General features: G+C 31.5%; 1 protein-coding gene across 7 annotated transcripts in view; it reads left to right on the top strand.

Annotated features, from left to right (window-relative positions):
- The window catches only part of Lrp1b (LDL receptor related protein 1B), a 1,703,137-nt gene that overhangs the window by 1,560,387 nt on the left and 122,745 nt on the right, over positions 1-20,005 (top strand). For all 7 annotated transcript variants that reach the window (XR_010050782.1, XM_063259026.1, XM_063259028.1 and 4 more), the window contains 4 exons: positions 3,263-3,369; positions 13,751-13,880; positions 15,706-15,812; positions 16,140-16,272. Coding sequence is in view for 6 of the 7 variants with exons in the window: in XM_063259026.1 (XP_063115096.1) it covers positions 3,263-3,369; positions 13,751-13,880; positions 15,706-15,812; positions 16,140-16,272 (477 nt within the window). In the remaining variant the exon portion in view is untranslated. The remainder of the gene's footprint in view (positions 1-3,262; positions 3,370-13,750; positions 13,881-15,705; positions 15,813-16,139; positions 16,273-20,005) is intronic.

Genomic DNA, 20,005 nt, shown 5'->3' with positions numbered 1-20,005 from the left:
AGTAAATGTTCTTGATAATATAATTAGCGGAGAATCTGATCTACAGAAGTTTTTCTGTTGTGTAACGGATTTTTAAGTTGTACGAATTTTTAAGTTGATTTCATTTCCTTCAGTTTTTTTTTTTTCAATTATGGTAAAAAGTTTTCCAAGTTTCTTTTTAATGTTCACAGGTTATGCTTTGTCCTCTATTGATATTGAAGGAAATGACCAACCAATATGATGCCCTCATTTTGTATACTTATTATGCAGCTCATTTTGATCTTCCCAAACACATGAAGGACATCCACAGAAGTTTCTTGATTGGCAATCTGCCTATCTAGATAAAATACATGGGAAACTTTATTAGTTGCTTATGTGCAGAGTTTTCCATTCACTCTGTGAATATTAGAGAAAATTAGAGAAAATTAGTGTAATGTTAGAGAATGTAATAATAGAGAATATTAGTAATATTAGAGAAAATTAGTGTAGAGACAAAATTTTACAAATATTGGAGAGAGTGCTTGCTTTGGCAGCACATACACTAAAACTCTAATAATACAGAAATATTGGAGGGAAAGTTACATTCAACATTGTTATCCAGATTGTTATTCAGACACAATCACCTTTTGTTGTAGTACTTTTTATAATAAGTCAATTATCACCCCAAATATGGGAGTTAGTCGTTCACTTTACTTTGTAAAAGATAAGATAGAAAAAAAAAATGTTGGGCTCTTCTCTCCTGTCAAAACACATTTACCCAAGAGAAAGTTTCTTCTAAAGCTCTCTAGTGACAAAAGACTCTATAGTCTGTACATGAGAGTTAGTGTTAGACTACTTACTTTATTCTTTTCTGTATTTATATCTGTATAAATGTATTAATTCATACTCATACTAGATTTGCATATATTTTAAAGCATAATAGAAATATAGAGATTTGTATTTGAACTGAGAATAGTTTTTCTAACAAATGACGTAGTCTCATCACCTCTTTTTGAAACAGAATATTTAGTAATATTATAACAGAATCTATAGAAAGAAATTTTCTGGGATTATCCTGCAGATGCCTTAAGGTATTTCCTGTATAACTTTTTACTCTGACCTCAAGCTCCTACCTTTTATATAGCAAAATATATCAAAGTATGAAGCCATGGCTAATTGTCACATAAATGACACATTTGCTTTTAAATAAGATAAAAGCAATTTAGAACAATAGAAGAATAATCAATCTTCTGATAGCTCTCTAATTGACAAAATTAAATGCTTCTGCTTTTAAGTGTTGTACACTTCACAGTACTTTACTCTCTCTACTCATTTATTATAGACCTATTTAGTTCTTATTTCCCATTGTTAGATAAATTCACATATTTTATTGCGATTTATTATCCTTAAGTAAGATAATGCATGCATGTGCAAACACAAGGGTAGTTAAATCAATTCAGTATATACTCACAAGAACAAAAATATTTCCTCATTTTATAAATATTATTTATTTGAATCAAGGTCTTGCCATGTGGATAATGCTGGCCTTGAAAACTCCCTCTGTAGTGTAGGCTGGACTCAATGGCATCAATCCTTCTGCCTTAGGGTACTGAATGCTGGGATTATAGCCATATGCAAACATGTTTGGCTTCTTCATTATTATGAAATAAAACAGACCTTATTAAACATGTACTTAGAAATGTAAATTGACTTCTGAGGACTTTAATGTTAATCTGTGTACTGGATGAGCATTGATTATTTCCTCAATGGTGAGACGATGGTATTCTGAGATGTAAAAACCTACAGACCCTGGTATCAAGATGCTTTGAGTGCACTCATTTAGAAAGACTCTGACAGTAGCGTATGCTTTATGGAGCTAGGCGGATCCACTGGTGAGTTACTTCAAATAATTAACAGAACTATCCTAGTGCCTAACAATGAAAGGTTAGTGGTTATTAGTTATTGTTAGTAGTAGTGTAAATATGATTATTTTAAAGATAAACTATATATAAACACAGTGTACAGATGTCAAAAACAACTGCCATTGTCACATTACTTAATCAAATGAGAGATATGAGATCACCTGTTTAATGTTTCCTATTTTACTGCATAGTATCTTCTTGTACTCAAAATAAAGGTTATATTTTAAAACAAAATAGAATCCCAAGCAGAACCAAATGTTCTCTTATACACCTACTACAACTTTCAATGATCCCTACATATTCTGAAATTTTGTTATATAAAATCATAGATGTCCTTTTGCTACCCCTAGCAGCGGAGTAGATTATGTTGAGCAATATTCAAATGAAGCTGAATCATTCACAATATATACACAGAATATTAGGCTTAATTTATGTGTTTCTTAATTGTAATGCCACTTAACTATTCCTCCTTCACCTCAATAAGACTATTTTCATATGTGACAAAACTGTAAATGCAGTTAATGAATGCTGAAAATGAGAAGGGATAATCTTTCATCATGCCAGATAGGACTCTGAACAAGAGTTGATGTTCAGAGGTCACACTAATTACTTTCAGAGGTTCTACCTCATTGTTCAGATGAAGCATATTTCACAAAGATGTTAGCGCAAATAGTCATATTGAAATATCTGTAATATCTGAAATATGCAATAGCACAATGAAATCAAAAAGTAGCAAAGTAGTTAAATTGACAGATAAATTATTTAGGGCAAAAGCAAATCATGATATAAATCAGTAGACAGTTTTCAAAGAAACCAACCTCTTTTGAACTGTTTTACCATTATATACTTGTTCACATCTATAGTCATGTACCATTCTTATCCATGAACTCTGGACTTTTTGGTGACAAAACTAAATAACTTAAAATTTGCTAGATTACATAACAAAAAGTCAAGAACCAAAAGCTAACCCCCTTAATAAATAGACCCATATGTGCAGCGATTCACAAAAGGCCTTACTTATATGCATTAAAATTCTAACCTTAAATGATTATTGTCACATTGTAACAACATGTGAAGATTTTTTTGTCTTTCATTTTACTTTGTTCCAGTGTTTTTGTTAAATAGAAGACTATCTGTTGCCTTGTTTTTCAATTTTTTTTCTTTACTGTTACTTTATTTTCATGACTACTGTAAATTTGAAAAAAAAATCATTGTATTATGTACTATAGATGTTTCATGAGAGTTTTCCTTGCTAAACAATTTATTGATTCTGCTTGGCCAACTTCTTTTTTATTTAATGCTTTCTTATGTTGCACACCATATAAATTTTAGAATGCAGTTATATATAATACAATAACCTTGTGCTATTTTTCTATTCCCAGAGCCACAGACCTGTACATTGAAAGATTTTCTCTGTGCTAGTGGTGACTGTGTTTCTTCAAGGTTTTGGTGTGACGGAGATTTTGACTGTGCAGATGGCTCTGATGAGGTAGGAATCTCTGCAAACTCAAACAAACAAACAACAAAAGAAAACAGATCCATAAACTCCTTTTATAATTATCATTATTCAACTCAAGAAGTATGACCAAGGAATTCTCTAAAATACACTTTGATTCCAACCACTTGAGATAACTATTAGTCTGTGAGCTGTGCTACACACTTCAGCATCTAGCATAGTGAGTAACTCTTGTGCTATTCTGACAGTTAGTTTTATAGTCTGTTTTACCTCAAGTGGCGAATAGCTGGGTTGGGAATAGGATGTTTGGAAACCCTATTCCCTGTAGCTAATGCCCTTGCCATCTGTGAATTTGTTCATAAATTTTCAGCAGTATTTATAGTCAGGAGTAATATTTTTATGCATTTTAAACAGTTTCTTCTCCCCAGTCCCTTTTTTCAATATACTCTTATAGACTTTAGTGCTGATCATCAATTTTCATGAAACTGTAGCTTTCCTGAGGTGATGAATAACAGCACATTTATAATAAGGCTCATGTACACATAGATTTACGTGAAAAAGTTTACAGTTTCCCTAGATAATTCAGTAAACTTGAATTCTGCTAATATTTATGTGTTTATATTTTAGATAATTATTAAAAATTTTTATTATTTTATAAAAAGTGATGCTTATATTTTTTCTCAGTTAAATTTAAAATGACCCAAGCATTCTCTTTTCAACATCATGGAGAATTTCATTAGTGATCAGTTTTAGGACTTTTTTTTTTCCCTATTCACTTACATATCAGGAAAAAAGGGTTTGTGAAACTTATTCCAAAGGAAATGGATGTTTTCAGCTTTTAGTGGTCACTATGGCTCTCTCTACTATGGTTATTCCTTAGAATTATTTTTCTGACTGGCAAACATTTACTCATCCCTCCTGGAAGCGTTTAAACACAGAATATAATGTATGATGCATCCTCTTTACAGGTCCATAGGTCTGTGTTTTAGGTCTGACTCCCCTAGGCAAATACTGATTTCCTGTCTCCCTGGGAGAAACTGCTTGTCTCTACTGTTTACATAACCCCACAACTTAGTTCATTTTTAGTCCTGAGGCATTATTCTCAGGATCTGACAAATCTGAACTCTCTTACAGTTTGGGGAAAATCACTCTAATCACATTTAGGAACCTAGAATCAGAAACAAATGTGTGTAATTTTTAGAAAGAATGCCAGAAAAACATCAAGGATGTTTTCCTAAGAAAAAATAACACAAAATTTTTAACCCATGAATGAGCTATATGCTTTTATTTGCATATAATAAATATGCAAAGTATTTGCATGTTAAATAATAACATTTAATCATTCAAAAATTAAACTAAACATTCTTATGTCAAGAAAATATATTTCATGTAAACTCATCCATACTATGGAAATGCTTTGTTTTAGTTTTGGCTTTCAATAGGTTCCACCAGCCTATGTAATCTGAAACAATAACACATACTAATCTATTACTTACTTGCTGATGATTTTGTCTTGCATATTATTAGTAGATATTCAATGCACACACGTAAATTCAAAAATTTAATTTGAATCTCCTCAAAACCTTACTTATTTCAATGTAGGTATTTACTGCATTTCTCTCCTCTCATAACTTAGTGAACATATTTATTGATGAATGAATGCATCTCCACTTATCCAGACAATTTCATGACAGTGCTCAGAGGAAACTAAATGGACTCTCTGAAATGTGGTCTTTCTCTAGATTTACGAACATTTGTTAAAGCACACATATGCAATAAAGTGAGTAATCACTTTAGGGAGTGATTTCATTTTAGACAATAATCACTTTTAGGGAGTGAGAAATCACTATAAGGAGTGACTTCATTTTCCTGAATTCTGGAATAAATAAATGACCAAAAAAGGAACAATGGAGCAGACAAACAAAAATAAGAACTTGACAAATGGCTAGAAGGTAGAATTCCATAAAATAAATAGTCATATAAAGAAAAAGGAGAATTGCAAAGATGATTTTTATGAATGAACTGATGCTTTGTTTATTATTGATACTCAGTCAAAACAAAAACTAAAAAATTAGATCACTGAACTTGTTCATCAAACATATATCTTTGTGGTCTACACAGATGATACGTTAAAAGTGACAATTATATTTGGTCTCTACATCTACCATATTTTGTAAGTATAAAATGCCAAGAATCTAAACTTTATTTATGGACTCATAATTAATAAACATATTTTGCTAATTTGAAATTCATATATGGTAGTTCAAATTCTTCATTATGTTAAAGTCAATAGAATTCAAAACTTTAAAGTAAATAAAATTAAATACACATGTATATCAGGTTCTGTCCTAGTCGCTGATCTCCCAAACGAGTGTCCGTCGGAGGTTAAATAAAAAGTGAGAAATTGTATGATTTGTAAGGCTCCAGGAGGGTTAAAATCCTTTAATTAAGCTCAAAGCTTCGAGGGTAAAGACAAAGGATTTTCTGGGTCAGTCCACTATATTAGGACCAAGGACAAAGGGTGGAGAAACTGAGGAAAGTGCAGGCAATGAGCAGGACCTTGGGAGTCACTTCAAGGACATCTCCAACTAATGAATCAAGTCAATTCAGTAGCACTGTCTTATCATGAAGACATGGTAGAAGTGAGACCGTAGGAGTAATCTTTGCAGCTGCTGTCTTTACCTTGTTAATTGGGGTTGGAGCCAGAGTGTCCCCAGCTGTGACCTTATTTTGCCCTTTGAGGTATCTCTGGCCTCACAGGCCACCACAGGCCTCAGCCAGGACCAGTGATTCATAGAGGTTAACTTACTATGAATCAGCTCCCCTCGCCAGGTAAGGGGCCTAGGCCTAGGACAGACTCACAGATAAACATGGAAAGCCAATTAGTAAAATTTAAATCCTGCTCAGAGCCGCTTCATAGTGGTCTCCAACACATGTAGAAATGGAAATTTTAATTAAATCTCTATAGTATTAATTTCAAAAAGGGCAATTTGGGATGTTAATTTATCTTAATTTAAAAAAAATATTACTGATAATATTCTGGTGCAACTGCACGCAAGTTTTGTGGACTATAATAAACAAAAACCGAAAAAAGTATAAAGCATGAATTGTAATTGTTGATAGTTAATGAATGTTAATGAGAATAACATGAAGTTAATTGTACCTTTCTTCCTACTTTCTTTTGTGATTTAAAAGTTTCTAAATTAATTACTAAATATTCCCCACAAATGTACCATGCTACATGGGAATTTACTATAGAATGAACTTTTTTGATGATAAGAAATGGATCTAAAAGTACCAGCATCTGTGTATTTGTCAAAATTATCACAAAATTGTTTTTAAAGCTATTGTACTAACATAAGCCCAACATAACCATTCACTAATTCTACATATTTTAATGATAATCACCGTGAAACACTAAATATTCTATTTGTAGCCATTCATGGCTATGAAAATAAAATAGAAAAACATATATTAAAGAGGGAAGAAAAATTAAAAAACAAAACTAGAAGTCAATACCCTCAGTGAAACTAGGTAAAAATTCCTCAACAGATGTATTTGCGAAAGGAATCAAAAAGTAAACTTCAAAATTTATTCATCAAAATTAAGTGAGATTCATCAGTGATATAAGTATATTCAACATTTGTAAATGTGATACAGTACATAAGGAAATGAAGAACAAAAATGATATGAAAATAAATGCCAAAAAGAATCATTTCAAAAATGTAATATCTCTTTATGATAAAAATACTGAACAAAGAAGACACACAAAGAACAAAACTCAATGCATTATAGACCATTTATACTGAACCAGTTGCTAATATAATACTGTATTAAGGAAAATCTGAAAACATTTTCTTAAAATCTAGAACAATACAAACATGTCCACATTCATCAATTTTATTCAACACAATGCTAGATTTTATAGCCTAACTTTCAAACAGAGGGGAAAAAAGGCACTTGAATTAAAAAGAGAAGTCAAATTATTGTGGATGACATGAATTTTTATATAGAAAACTCCACTAACTTCAACAAAAAACATTAGAAGTTATGACCAAATTCAGCATTGCTATACTCTTAATTGTAAGTTAACTGAAATGAAACTTTTTAAAAGTCTCATTTAAAATAGTAAGTCAATAAATAAAAATTCTAGGAACAAACAACAATAATAAAGAATAAAATAATTCTGCAATGAAAATCATAAAACATGGGTGAAACTCTGAGTGTCAGGGTGAGCTTGCCAAGTTCAAGCCGGAAGGAGAACAAAAAGTCAAATTCCAGCCATTAAGGAGTCAAGTTCAAACTAGCAGCAGGCACACAATGTGTCTCACGCTGAACAAATCTGGTTTCGGCCTCATAGCTAGTGAAGCTCCATAAATGCAGGTTTACTGGGATTATTCTCTACCCTGCTATGAAGGTAAGGCTGGCTTTCTGAGATTAATCAACATCGATCTGGACTCTGCCACATTTGTCTACCAGTAATAGCAGAGGTACACCTTGAAGTGGACTTTTTTTTTTATCCCTTTATTCTCCAGATTTGCTCCTTAATCTCCTTCTCTTCTTTTATATCCCTACCCCTACCCCTGACAGCCCCTTTACAATTTTTTTCTCTTGAGCGTAAAATCAACATTATGAGGATTTATTTACTATGTACAATATCCTGGCTTGTGTCATATTTTACTACATAACTACAAATCTAGCTCATACAGTTAAAGCTAATAAATAAATAAGTGCCACAAGTTGTCATTCTTGGTTGTGCTCAATACTATTATTATTGTTGATTGTACTGTTTAGGTGAGAGGATCTAATTGTTCCAATCAGTTCTTCCTAGTATGCCAGGACTGAGACTGTCTAAGGGCCATGTACAATATTGTAGGCCACCGCCAAAGAATTGGGGCCAAGTAGGCAGCAGCTTCTTATCCCTAATATATTGAAGAGGTAGGATTTTTGCAAAAGACTCAAAACTCAAAAGCTACCTACACTTGAAAGACATCTCTGAGAAGTAGCTATTTTCTAAGTGTTCTAAGTATTAGCAGTAAAGCTACTCCCCATAAGCAATTTATAATCATCAACCCAGAAAATAAACTTAAAAACAAAATGAACAGAAAATGATAAAAACTTATGAAAGATATAGCCCCAATCTTCTAGGCAAACTCATGAGACATTGAAGTAGAACAAGTCAAAAGCCACCCACTTCAACTCTCTGAAGTGGTAACAGTGAAAGTAATAGGGCAGATGAATGAGGGTCTAGAAATAATTTACCAGATAAGTACAGAAATGGTAACCATAGCAAAAGATACCCTTAGTGACTCTAGTTCAAATACAGATAAAAATTAGGAGAACTTAGGGTGGAAACCATGAATATTCAACATGGGAAATAAATGAAATATGTGAAACAGATTCAAACATATCCAGGAGAACATATATTCCCTTGAAAATGTCTGCAGCAGAATGAGGCACTTTAAGGACAGAATATCAGATGTAGAACACAGAATTGTAGTTAGAGATCATGAAAAGAAAGATTTCTCAGAAATAGCAAGGGACTATGAAAAATCAATCCAACAGCTGCTAAATGATACAAAAAAGTAACATAAGATTGATCAGAGTTATTAAAAAAAGCAAGAGATAGTACAAAGAACATAAATAACCTGTTCACAGAAGTAGTGACAGAAAACTTCCCAAACAGAAAAAAGAATTCAAAATACAGATAGTGAGGTACATAATATTTCACTTAGCTATGATTAAAAATGCAAGGTTTGTAATACTTCACTTAGCCATGATAAAAAAAACAGAGCAAGGAACATAAGATTCAATATTCCAGAAACTCACCACAAGAACAATACATTAAAAGCTATTAGAGAAAAAATCATCTATAAGGAAAAGTCCATCAAAATCACAACAAATTTCTCAACACACTCAAGTCTATGAAAACTTGAAGTAAAGCATATCAAGCCCCAAACAGCCTCCAGTTCATACTGATGCATCTCAAAGAGCTATCCTTCAAATTTGATGGAGAAATAGGATACTTTCATGACAAACAATAACTGAGGAAATAAATGACCAAAAATGGGCATCTGAAATGACTAAATACTTGTCAGTTGAAGAAGTAAAAGTGTCAAATAAATGTATGAAAAATGTTCAGCATCCCTGGTCATTTGAGAAATACAAATTGAAATAAAGCTGAGATTCCATGTAACTCGAGGAAAAAATGGCTGTTATCAAAAATTCAACCAATAACAAATACTTGCATCACTGTAGGCAAAAAGGAATGCTTCTCAACTGTGGTGGCAGTGTATACTGGTATAACCACTATGAAATCAGTGTGGACATTTCTCAATAAACTAATACTAGAGATTCAGTTCAATCTGGCTATTCTTTTGTTTGTATCACCCAGAAAGATTAAAATCATCATATCACAGTCACACAAATCAGGCATATATGTTTAAATACCACATTGTTTCTCTGGTGTGAGAAACCAAAAAGGTAAATAAGAACCAAAATGCATGATAAATATTTGGAAATGGGAATAATTTTTAAATGAGAAGGAGAATGAGGAAGGCAGGAGGGAGAAAGGAAAGAAAATAAAAGAAGAGAAAAGAAGGAAAAATTGGAAACAAAGATTTTGTAAGTAAGGGTGGGGAAGGGTTTGTCTTAGTTCCTTTTTGAGAGAAAACAACAAAAGCAGCAAGAGAAAAAGGGAAGAAGAGCAAGCCTCTTTTCCTCCACTATATACTATTTATAGTGCATGCCATCCTCTTGCAGAGGCTCAGGATGTTTACTCTGGCCCTCTACTGATTCACTTAGTTAAACAGCTAAACTTCCAAAGGTGACAGAAGGAGTCAACCATTACAACATCCTAGAGCATAAGCACTCACCCTAGGGCATGTCCCCTACACCCTAGAATGTGGAACTGCTGAATTATGTAGTTAAGCTTCCTAACTTCTCAAGATGACACAATGAAACAACCATAACAGGGGTGAAGGGAGGAAAAGAGAAAAAGGAAAAAAAAAATAAAAAGACATAAGATATACCATGTACAGGTACAAATTTCCTTTGATGAATGTTATCATTTATCTGTATATATATATATATATAAATTCACCAATAAAAATTTTACCAATGTATATCTAAAATGCACTAATTAAAAAATTTGAAAAGGATACAAAATGTAGATTTCATGAATAGGGACTATCAATGTTATTATATCTCCTTAATACTCCACGGATTCACTGCAATCTCTACAAAGGTAATGCTAATAGCTTCACTTAAAAATGTAAAATTTATAAGAAATCATAAATGTCCCCAAAAATCTAAAAGCCATTTTGAGCAGATAGAACAAAGCCACAATGATTATATTACTTGACTTCTTAATACCTTGCAAAGCTATAGTAATCAAAATAACATCATATTATCATACAAACAAAAATATGTACCATTGCAACAGAGTATACCATAAAGACATAGCAAACCCACACAAGTGCAGCCATGTTATTCTTCAGAAAGCTGCTAAGAACATTCTTCAGAAAAACGAATATTCTTCATTTTGGTAAAATTTTATGTTCACATGCAAGAGAATGAAACTAGATCTCTGTGTATTCAAAATAGATTAAAGTCTTAACTTAAAACCTGAAGTACTAGAATGAAACAGAGGACTAATGTTTCAGGACAGAGAAGAATAATGATGTTATATATTTACTTATTTTTAATTGTTTATTTTTTTTATTTTCCGTAACATTAATCAAACTCAGAAACTTGTACTTAGAATTGGGCATTTGCTGTGCTGCTGAGCTCCATAGAACACAGAAGTCATATAGTCTGTTTTGTACAAGACCTCAGTATGATGAAAAAATGCAGAAATTGGCAAATGTGATTATCAAACCAAAAGACTTCTGCATAACAAAAGAAATAATCAATAGAGTGAAAAGAAAATCAACAAGACAAGAGAAAGCACTTGAAATTATCTATCTGATCAGAAGATAATACCAAATGTATATAAGTAACTCCAAACACTCAAAAACAAAAATTAAACTAATTTAACAATAAATATAGTTTAGATCAAAATAAACATTTCTCAGAAGAAGACATCAGATGCTCATCAGGCATAGGAAAAATGCTGAGTATTGTTAACCATCAGAAAATGCAAATTAAAGTCAGTGAGATACCCTATTACCTCACTTATAAATGGCTGTTGTCAAAGTGTAAATATATCAAGTGATGTAAAGGATGCAGAACAAAGATGATTCCTTGTATGATGCTTATTGGAGTGTGTATTAGTACAACTATTATGGAAAACAGAATTCAGACTCCTCATAAAATTAAAAATAGGACTATCATATGATTCAGCAATCATATTAGTATTTGTACATTTAAAGAAATTAAGTATTCTTAATTCTTAAGAGACATCTGCTTTCATGCTCTTTGAAATATTATTTGCAAATGCCAAGAAATGGAAACAACTGAAATGTCTATGAAATAATGGATAAAGAAACTGTCACATATTCACAATAGACTACTATTTAGTTGTATAAAAGAGTTAAAATCTATCATTTTCATAAATGTTGATGCAAAGGTTGATCATTATATCAAGTGACATAAGCCAGTCACAGAAACACAAATACTGTGTGATCCAGTACACATGTGAAATCTAAGCACACTGACCTTATGGAAGTTGAGAGTACAACGGCAGTCTAGAGGTAGGGGAGAGTCTGGGAGAGGGAGACCTAGGGAAAGGTGGATCCTTGTTATAGCTACATACTATAGTTTTGGTGTAATATAGTATAGTAGGGTACCTATAACAACAATTAGCTGTACAGCTGAAAAAGCTAAAATAAATTATTTGAAACTTTTCACAATAAAGAATAGCAAAATATTTTAGGTAAGTATCTTGATTTGAACCTTATGTAGTGTATGTATGTATCTATACAAACATTAAATGATACTTTTCATACATCACTTAAAGTAAGTTTAAATCAAAAGTATAAAGAATTGCTTATATTCCTGTTTTGTATATGTGGTACTAAGTTCATTTAGCAGTTTTTAGTTTGTTTGCCATGTCCCAGAAACTACTTGAGCTTGGGAAGCACAAATGGAAAGAAAGCACATGAAATCTCTTTCTTATGATCAATGAATGTAATGCCTATGTCTCTAGTGTTATTTACAACTTTCGCTGGTACTTCTCTTAGCCTTCAAATATGTGCCATAAATTTTAAATTATTCTTACACATGAAAAACTACTTCTTAGACAGCTCCATTTCTGGTAAAAGCTCCTCTGTAAGGACTTTAGCTGAAGTTCCACGTTTATTTGTCTGGCAACAAGATAAACATGCTTTATTGCAATTGTGATTTAGGTGTTGATCTTTCATGTTTGTCTAAGAGATTCTCAAATATAAGAAGCAAGACATTATCATATAAGAAAGATCCTAGAAGGTAGTAAACTTTCAATACTTGGGAAAAGAGAAGAAAATCAATTATATAACAAGCTTTCTAATTATTCTGCCATTGATAAAAAGGAAATTACAAAGATTTAGGAAGTAAACTTTCATTTTGCACATAAGAATTAGACTGAGAAGATATAACAAATAATAATTTAGCAGGCGTCATTTCCTGAGACTTCTGTAATCTGTGAGAGTGCTGCAGCTTTTGTGGGAAGAGCCATCAGGTCCAATTTGAGAAACGCAGAAGTTGCTTTAGAAGAGAAATTATTGCAAGGTATTTCACTGGAGCATCCCATTGTAGCGATGGATATTTTGAATTTCTAGTGGATCTCTTTTATTTATCTTTCATAAAAAATTGAAAGGGTCCCCAAAGTCAATCTGCTAACTTGTTTGACTTGCAGATAAACTCAGTATGCAGATTAGCCAAAATGACAGTTATGACACTTTGTTTCACAGTTCTTTAGGAGCAAATAGGAGTGGCAAATTACAAACACCAACTAAAACTTGTAAGAGAATCTATGCAGAGGAAGTGTGAAGATAATGGAACTCTAGTGGATTTGTTTTAGGATGCTGTTTCAGATTCCATTGTAAGCCTCGGTGCACAGGATAAACTTGCTTAACAATGAACTTGAAATATTTTGTTTCTCCACAATCTTCTTTATCAACTACAATTATGGAAATTGCACCACTTCACGGCTTTCTGAAGAATGGCCCACTCACAGCAATTTAATTAGCATAATAAATTCGTGTTATTTATTCTTCTTCCACTTCTCTGTTTTATGATGACCTCCAGAGACAAATGAAAGTAGGAAATCAGTGTAATTATAAAGTCACAGGCTGAAAACAGGACCATCTGAGCCACTTTGGTACATGTGGCTTCTACTTGTCATGAATTTCTATGCATCAGTTTTCCAGTTGTCTTTTGGGAAAGTAAATTTTTTCTAAAATAATTTTAATTATATCTCTATTGCATTTCACAGAGACATTGTGAAGTAAGTTGTTCCAAAGATCAGTTTCAGTGCTCCAATGGTCAGTGTATATCAGCAAAATGGAAATGTGATGGTCATGAAGACTGTAAATATGGTGAAGATGAGAAAAATTGTGAGCCAGGTAAAATGCTTAAGGGAAAATTTAATTCACTTAATATTCTAACGATAGAATTTAAATTTAGACAAAGTACGTAAAATATAGTGTCAAAAATATCCCTTTATGTATTATAGTAAAGAAATAATCTGAAATACAAATAAATTAATTGATGTGTCTTTTATATGTTTTAGAAACCTTTTAAAAGGTGAGATCATTATTTACAGAAAGAATCCAAGCTTTATTCACCTAAATTTTGATTTTTCATGGTTTTAAGAAATGTTCTGTAATATATATAGGTAAATTAATTGATGTGCCCTATTTATGTTTTAAAAGTGTCTCACCATATAGAATCCAAGTTTAATTTACCCAAATTTTGAATGTTTTTTTATCATCTCACACAATTTGGAATTATTTTTCCAAATATCAATATGAAATATGTTAAAACTATACGATAAAATTTTTTAGTTTTCAGTTACATTCAAAATTATGAAAACATATGGTATGCTTGTTATGGTAATATATTAAAAGTAAAAGTGTATTATTTGTATTTGCACCTTGAGATAAATTCAAAATAAATTTAGGAAACAAAATCAAAGCACAGAAAACTTTATTTTGTGCATTTATCTTTGTTAAATGTGGTTCTATAAATTTGCCAACTAAAGCATTTGATTTTTAATTAGATATTTCAATTACATTATCTTTTGAAAGGAATCATGATATTAACAATATATATCATTGAAAATACATATTAAGAGATGAGATCAGAGGAGCAGATACAGTTGCATGCTATGTACTAAATCATTACTCTGCATTGCTGAATGATCACATCTTTCTCATATTGAATCCAGATTTGCTCTTTGCTTTTTATTCACTAGACAAAAACTGCTAATTAAAAAGAAATAAAATTCAATGGGAAACATTTACCATTCCTAAACTAAACAATCATACCACAGTCACTAGTAAGGACACTGGATCATGAGTGGTGCAATACTGGCCCAGAAACCTTAAGGTTTTAATACAAACATAGAAATTCCAAACCAGCAAAGTGATTGTCATAATATTTGTATTAATTAAGCTATGTAGTATTAACAATTTATATCTACTTGTTGTTTTAAATTTCTGTATCATAAAGGAATGCTGCAAATTATATAGGGCTACTGACTACATACATTCATGTTTAGTACCTCAAGACAACAAACTTCTTAAAGCTTCTTTGTGGTTTTTTTTTGTTGTTGGTTTTTTTTTTTTTTTTTTTTTTTTTTTTTTTTTGTCTTTTTCGTTTTTATCGGTACCAGGGATCAAACTCATGACCGCCTGCTTGCAAGGCAGGTGCTTATGCCGCTGAGCTAAATCCCCAGCCCCTTAAAGCTTCTTAAATACTACATTTGTGTCACCCAAGGCAAAGAGACACTATGCCAAGATTTTCACTCTTTATTTTATAAACCTCATGTATGAATTCATATTCCCAAAGATTACTTAATATTTTCATTTCTTTGAAAAATGTTTAGCCTTATCTTTTTTAATTACCATAAAATTGTGCAAAACTATTTAACATTTTAAAATGAAAGTGATATAAGACACTGTGGTCTCTCTCTTCTTTCAGTCTGAGTTAAATTCTTCCTGTACAGGTTATTATTTCATTGACATACATCCAGTATAATGCAACAATAATAGAAAATCACATTTTAAATGGATCTTTAATCTCAGATCTTGCATATAGTTTAAACAATGTAAATTATATTTATTCCTCTACATGAATTTATATTTTGATGCACATATATACGTTTTATCTTCCATATCTCTCATTTATTTTATTATATCTAAATATCAACTTCATAATTGTATTCAGCTTCTCCCAGTTGCTCATCAAGTGAATACATATGTACCAGCGGAGGATGTATTTCAGCATCTTTGAAATGTAATGGAGAATATGATTGTGCTGATGGTTCAGATGAGGTAAAGTCTATCATTTGATTAAAATCTTTGAATTACATGAATGAGGATTGGGAAAGCAAATCTAATAAAGCAGAAATAGAAACTTGACTCTGAACACTGTTTTAAATGGTAGTCATAGATTCTAAATAGTCATTTCAACAGACACCTAAATTTTCATGCTGTGTCTTTACAAAAGCCCATTGTTATTCATGGATGTTATTTTCATTAAGTCAAAACGAAAGGACTCTTACCCTATTGTGAATCTCCAGTACTACAAGCTGCATTTTTTTCCTGTGATTATAACATTATCATTCGTGAAAACTGCTGTGCCCTATTGTGTTTGAACAGATGGGTTGTGTGACTGAATGTAAGGAAAATCAGTTTCGATGCAAAAATAAAGCCCACTGTATTCCAGTGCGATGGCTATGTGATGGAATTCATGACTGCATGGATGGAAGTGATGAAGAGATCTGTGACAGAGGTAAGGTATTATTTTGTCTGTATCCATAATAATAATAATAAAAAAAGATGTGCAGAGTGTATTGTGTGTGCTAGAAGTTGAGAATGAAATCATTAAATGATTCTTTTATACTTTCCAGCTGCATTACCACATGTTCCAAATGAGCAAAAACCAGATCCTTTCATATAAGGTCAATTATATGCTGACACTTTTAATTGGTTGCAAAACAAACAGAAGTCAAATTCAATAGTTTCTAAGTACAGAGAAGCAGTATGTCTTCAGGCTTGGTTTGGTGTCAGTGATGAGAATTCATGAAGAATAGAGAACATACTATTATGAAACTATTTTCTGTATTCTGTGTACATTTCTCTTCCACATTGCTTGTTTTACTCTGGAAGAACAGTGAGAACATATGGTGTATTAGAGTGTACAAATCCATATGCGGTGTGATAAGTAAGTAAGTAGTTTATATCCCAAATTTCCATATTGCTGAGAAAATTAGCTATATCCTTTGTCTATGTAAAAGACAACATTCAACTTTATCATATATTGTTTTCTAGGTATGTGAATTTTATTCTATGACCGATAACATTTTATTAGTAGTAAATTAATTGGTTAAAAAAACAGCAATTGTCACTAATTTAATAGACCTTACTGTAAGCAAAAATAATTTGTGCTGAAACTTAAAGTGATCAAAATGTACACAAATCTTATTTATATTATTAAATGTATTATTGAAATATAAAATTTCTTGTGATTTGGTTATCAAAATCTCTTAATAGATTGTCCAGGTCAGAGTACCTGAAACAGGATCAACATCAATGATAGTAGAAACTGCCACACCATGCAAGGCATGTAAAATGCACTCAAAGATTTTATAGCTTAATATTTCTAAATAATTTTTCTACAAATATGCAGGCACTCAAGGAAATACCTTCTCTTTTTTAACCATTAAATCAAGTAGTTATTATTACATAACATTTCAAATCTGATCAAGTATTATTTTTAGAAGAAACTTTCCTTTGAAAATCTGAAGTGCATTAAAGAGTGACTGTTTCTAACTTCTACTCAATTTTTGAGTTTTATCAATCCAGAGACAATAAATATGTCAGACAGTCTAGCAGCAATGAAACATCTACACTTTCCTGTCAAAGGACATTAGGATGAAATTCAACTAGTAACCTCCACCTGCAACTTCAGTTCACGCAATGGGTCTAGGTTATTTTTACATTCTGTTTTTCTGGGCTCCTGTAATACAAATTACTTAGTCTCCAATACATATTAACTGTTTCCATTTATGTGTAAGTGATTGTGCTGATCCTTACTGAAATGTTGTTGGTTACATAGACCTCAATCATCCTGAATGGTATAGTCACAAGCGAATGATTCCATTTACACCTTCTCAGCTTTATATTTCATTACTTTTTTAACATATTTCATCTTGACAAAACTGGAAAGTGTGAACTGTCTTTAAAATCTGAAAGGTTTCTGCTTAATGTTTAATATTACTGACTAAAAATAGAGAGCTCACACCCTTTAATTCTATCTCTCAAAAAATATCCGAGCCCTCTTTTCTCCACCACACCACTAACTTGCCTAGGATTTCTTTGCTGCTAAGTAGTTATGTTTTAATGAAATATCTTGGGTAAAATATTTAGTCCTGTTTAGGTGTACCTTAAATTTGACAAAGTTTGTATTTTCAGGGTTTAATTTACTCTTATGGAACGGTTTATGTATTGGATAAGTCTTTCGAGGCATTGGGGAAATAGAATGCCAGGAAACATCACTTCTGTAAAAATCACTTCTACTCACTTGAGCTAATACTTGGACCTGAAACTTGAAAGAGCTGCAGGATAGGCATGACATGTTTTTCCAGTAAATCAATTTTACTTGTTTGCTGTGTAGCACTAAAACCCCAAGGAGTTTGAAATTAAAGCAGCATCAAGATTTTTGAAGGGAAAATACAACTACAGAGAACCTCAGTGCTAATTTTGTCCTAACGTTTCATATTTTATCCTATTGTATATGAACATTGTGGAGAAACAGACTTGGAATTATTCTGTTTAGTAGTCATCAGTTCTAAAGTAAACTATGTATGCTAATTATAAAATATTATCATAAATTAAAGTTTTCCTCAAGACAAATTAAGAGAACTCTAGATGTTTATTTTCTGTGAAGTATTTGAAAAGATTTCTATGAACTGCCAAAGGCTCAGCTATAATGTAAACATGCCATTGTTAATTAATCTATACTTTTATAACTAGAAAACTGGAATGAATCCAGTCAATCTCTTTGAATCATAACTTTTGTTGTGTGCTTCACACTTTTTTAGAATTAAGCATTTTAAGTTAGACACAGAATGCCACAATAACACTATGATGCATTTTTTGAAATGCTAACTCTTTATAGTACAACATAAAATCATTAGTAGGTTACCACAAAAATGTTTGCATGCCTTTACAGTTATGATTTAATTTATATTTCTGAGTAAAATGTTCAAAACTCTTATAAGGAAAATTATAATATTATCAAATGCAATCCCTCAGGGAACTCATTGTTTTTCTTTTAGCATGACTTATGTGCTACAAATAGAACTTACCAAAATAATCACAGGATGTCAAGCGTTTGCAAATTCTGTTTGATTTAAATCCATTATAAAATGTAATATGCTTTAGTCATTATAAAATTTGTCCTGAAAAATATGACTCTGATTTATAGTCTATGGACTTTGATTTTCAATTAAGGCAACACTTACTCCCAAACTTTTGCCACTACAACTGAATTACACATTTACATGATAAATTAAAATTCAGAGCAAGGAAATTTATGTCATGTCCACAACTGAACTACAATTATTTTCTTCAGACTCCGTCCATAAGATGAATAATAGCTTCTGTAAGATTGTAGGTTTGACCTCTTTTTTTCCTTCAGTCCCACATTCCAATGCATATACTCATTTTTTAACCAACTCAGGTAGTTCATATGTTTTATCTGTGGGGTTAAGTAGTATAGTGAAAATTGTCTTAATTCTAAAGTCCTGTCTTGTATTATTTCCCATGTACTTGTTACAAATACCTCATTATAAATTATATTATTATTATTATTTCTTTTGTTAGCATAGGAAGGTATTGGGTTACAGATAAATTAATGTGTTTGGGCTAGAGATTTAGCTCAGCAGCATAAGTGCCTGCCTTGTAAACAGGCAGTCGTGAGTTTGAGCCCCGGTACTGATAAAAAGGAAAAAGACAAAATAAATAAAAATAAATTAATGTGTTTGTCTAAAGTACAAGAGCCTAAAGTCTTATTGAAGTCTCTATCAATACTGCTCTCTGTCCATATATAAACTCCAAATGAAATTTTTTTGAGCCCAGTATGTATAGTAAGTATACTGGACAAATTTATAATATTTTTGTATTATAAATGCCTTTTGTTTATTGATATAAAAATGTAAAATTTTAATGCAAAAATGTCTATTTTCATAGTAAAAAAATTAGAATAGTACATGATAAATTAAAATTTCTGTTGTTTTTAAAAACTGAATTTTTCTGTGTGACTACAAATACATTTTACCTGTTATGCTAGTTTTAATTGAGCCAGTATATCAGTATTTTAGGTACAGCTAAATACTACTGATTCTAAGTGTCTTCTATCGAGAGTCATAAAATTTTATTTCAAAAATGTATATTTTTAACCATATAATTTGTTATGCTCAGTAATATCAACATGTATAGCATTGGACATAATTAAAATTCAT

Source organism: Cavia porcellus, unplaced genomic scaffold (genome assembly GCF_034190915.1).
Source record: "Cavia porcellus strain 051 isolate PalLab524CR breed Dunkin Hartley unplaced genomic scaffold, mCavPor4.1 scaffold_12, whole genome shotgun sequence".
Taxonomy (NCBI): domain Eukaryota; kingdom Metazoa; phylum Chordata; class Mammalia; order Rodentia; family Caviidae; genus Cavia; species Cavia porcellus.
This window is presented reverse-complemented; position numbering and strand designations above follow the sequence as displayed.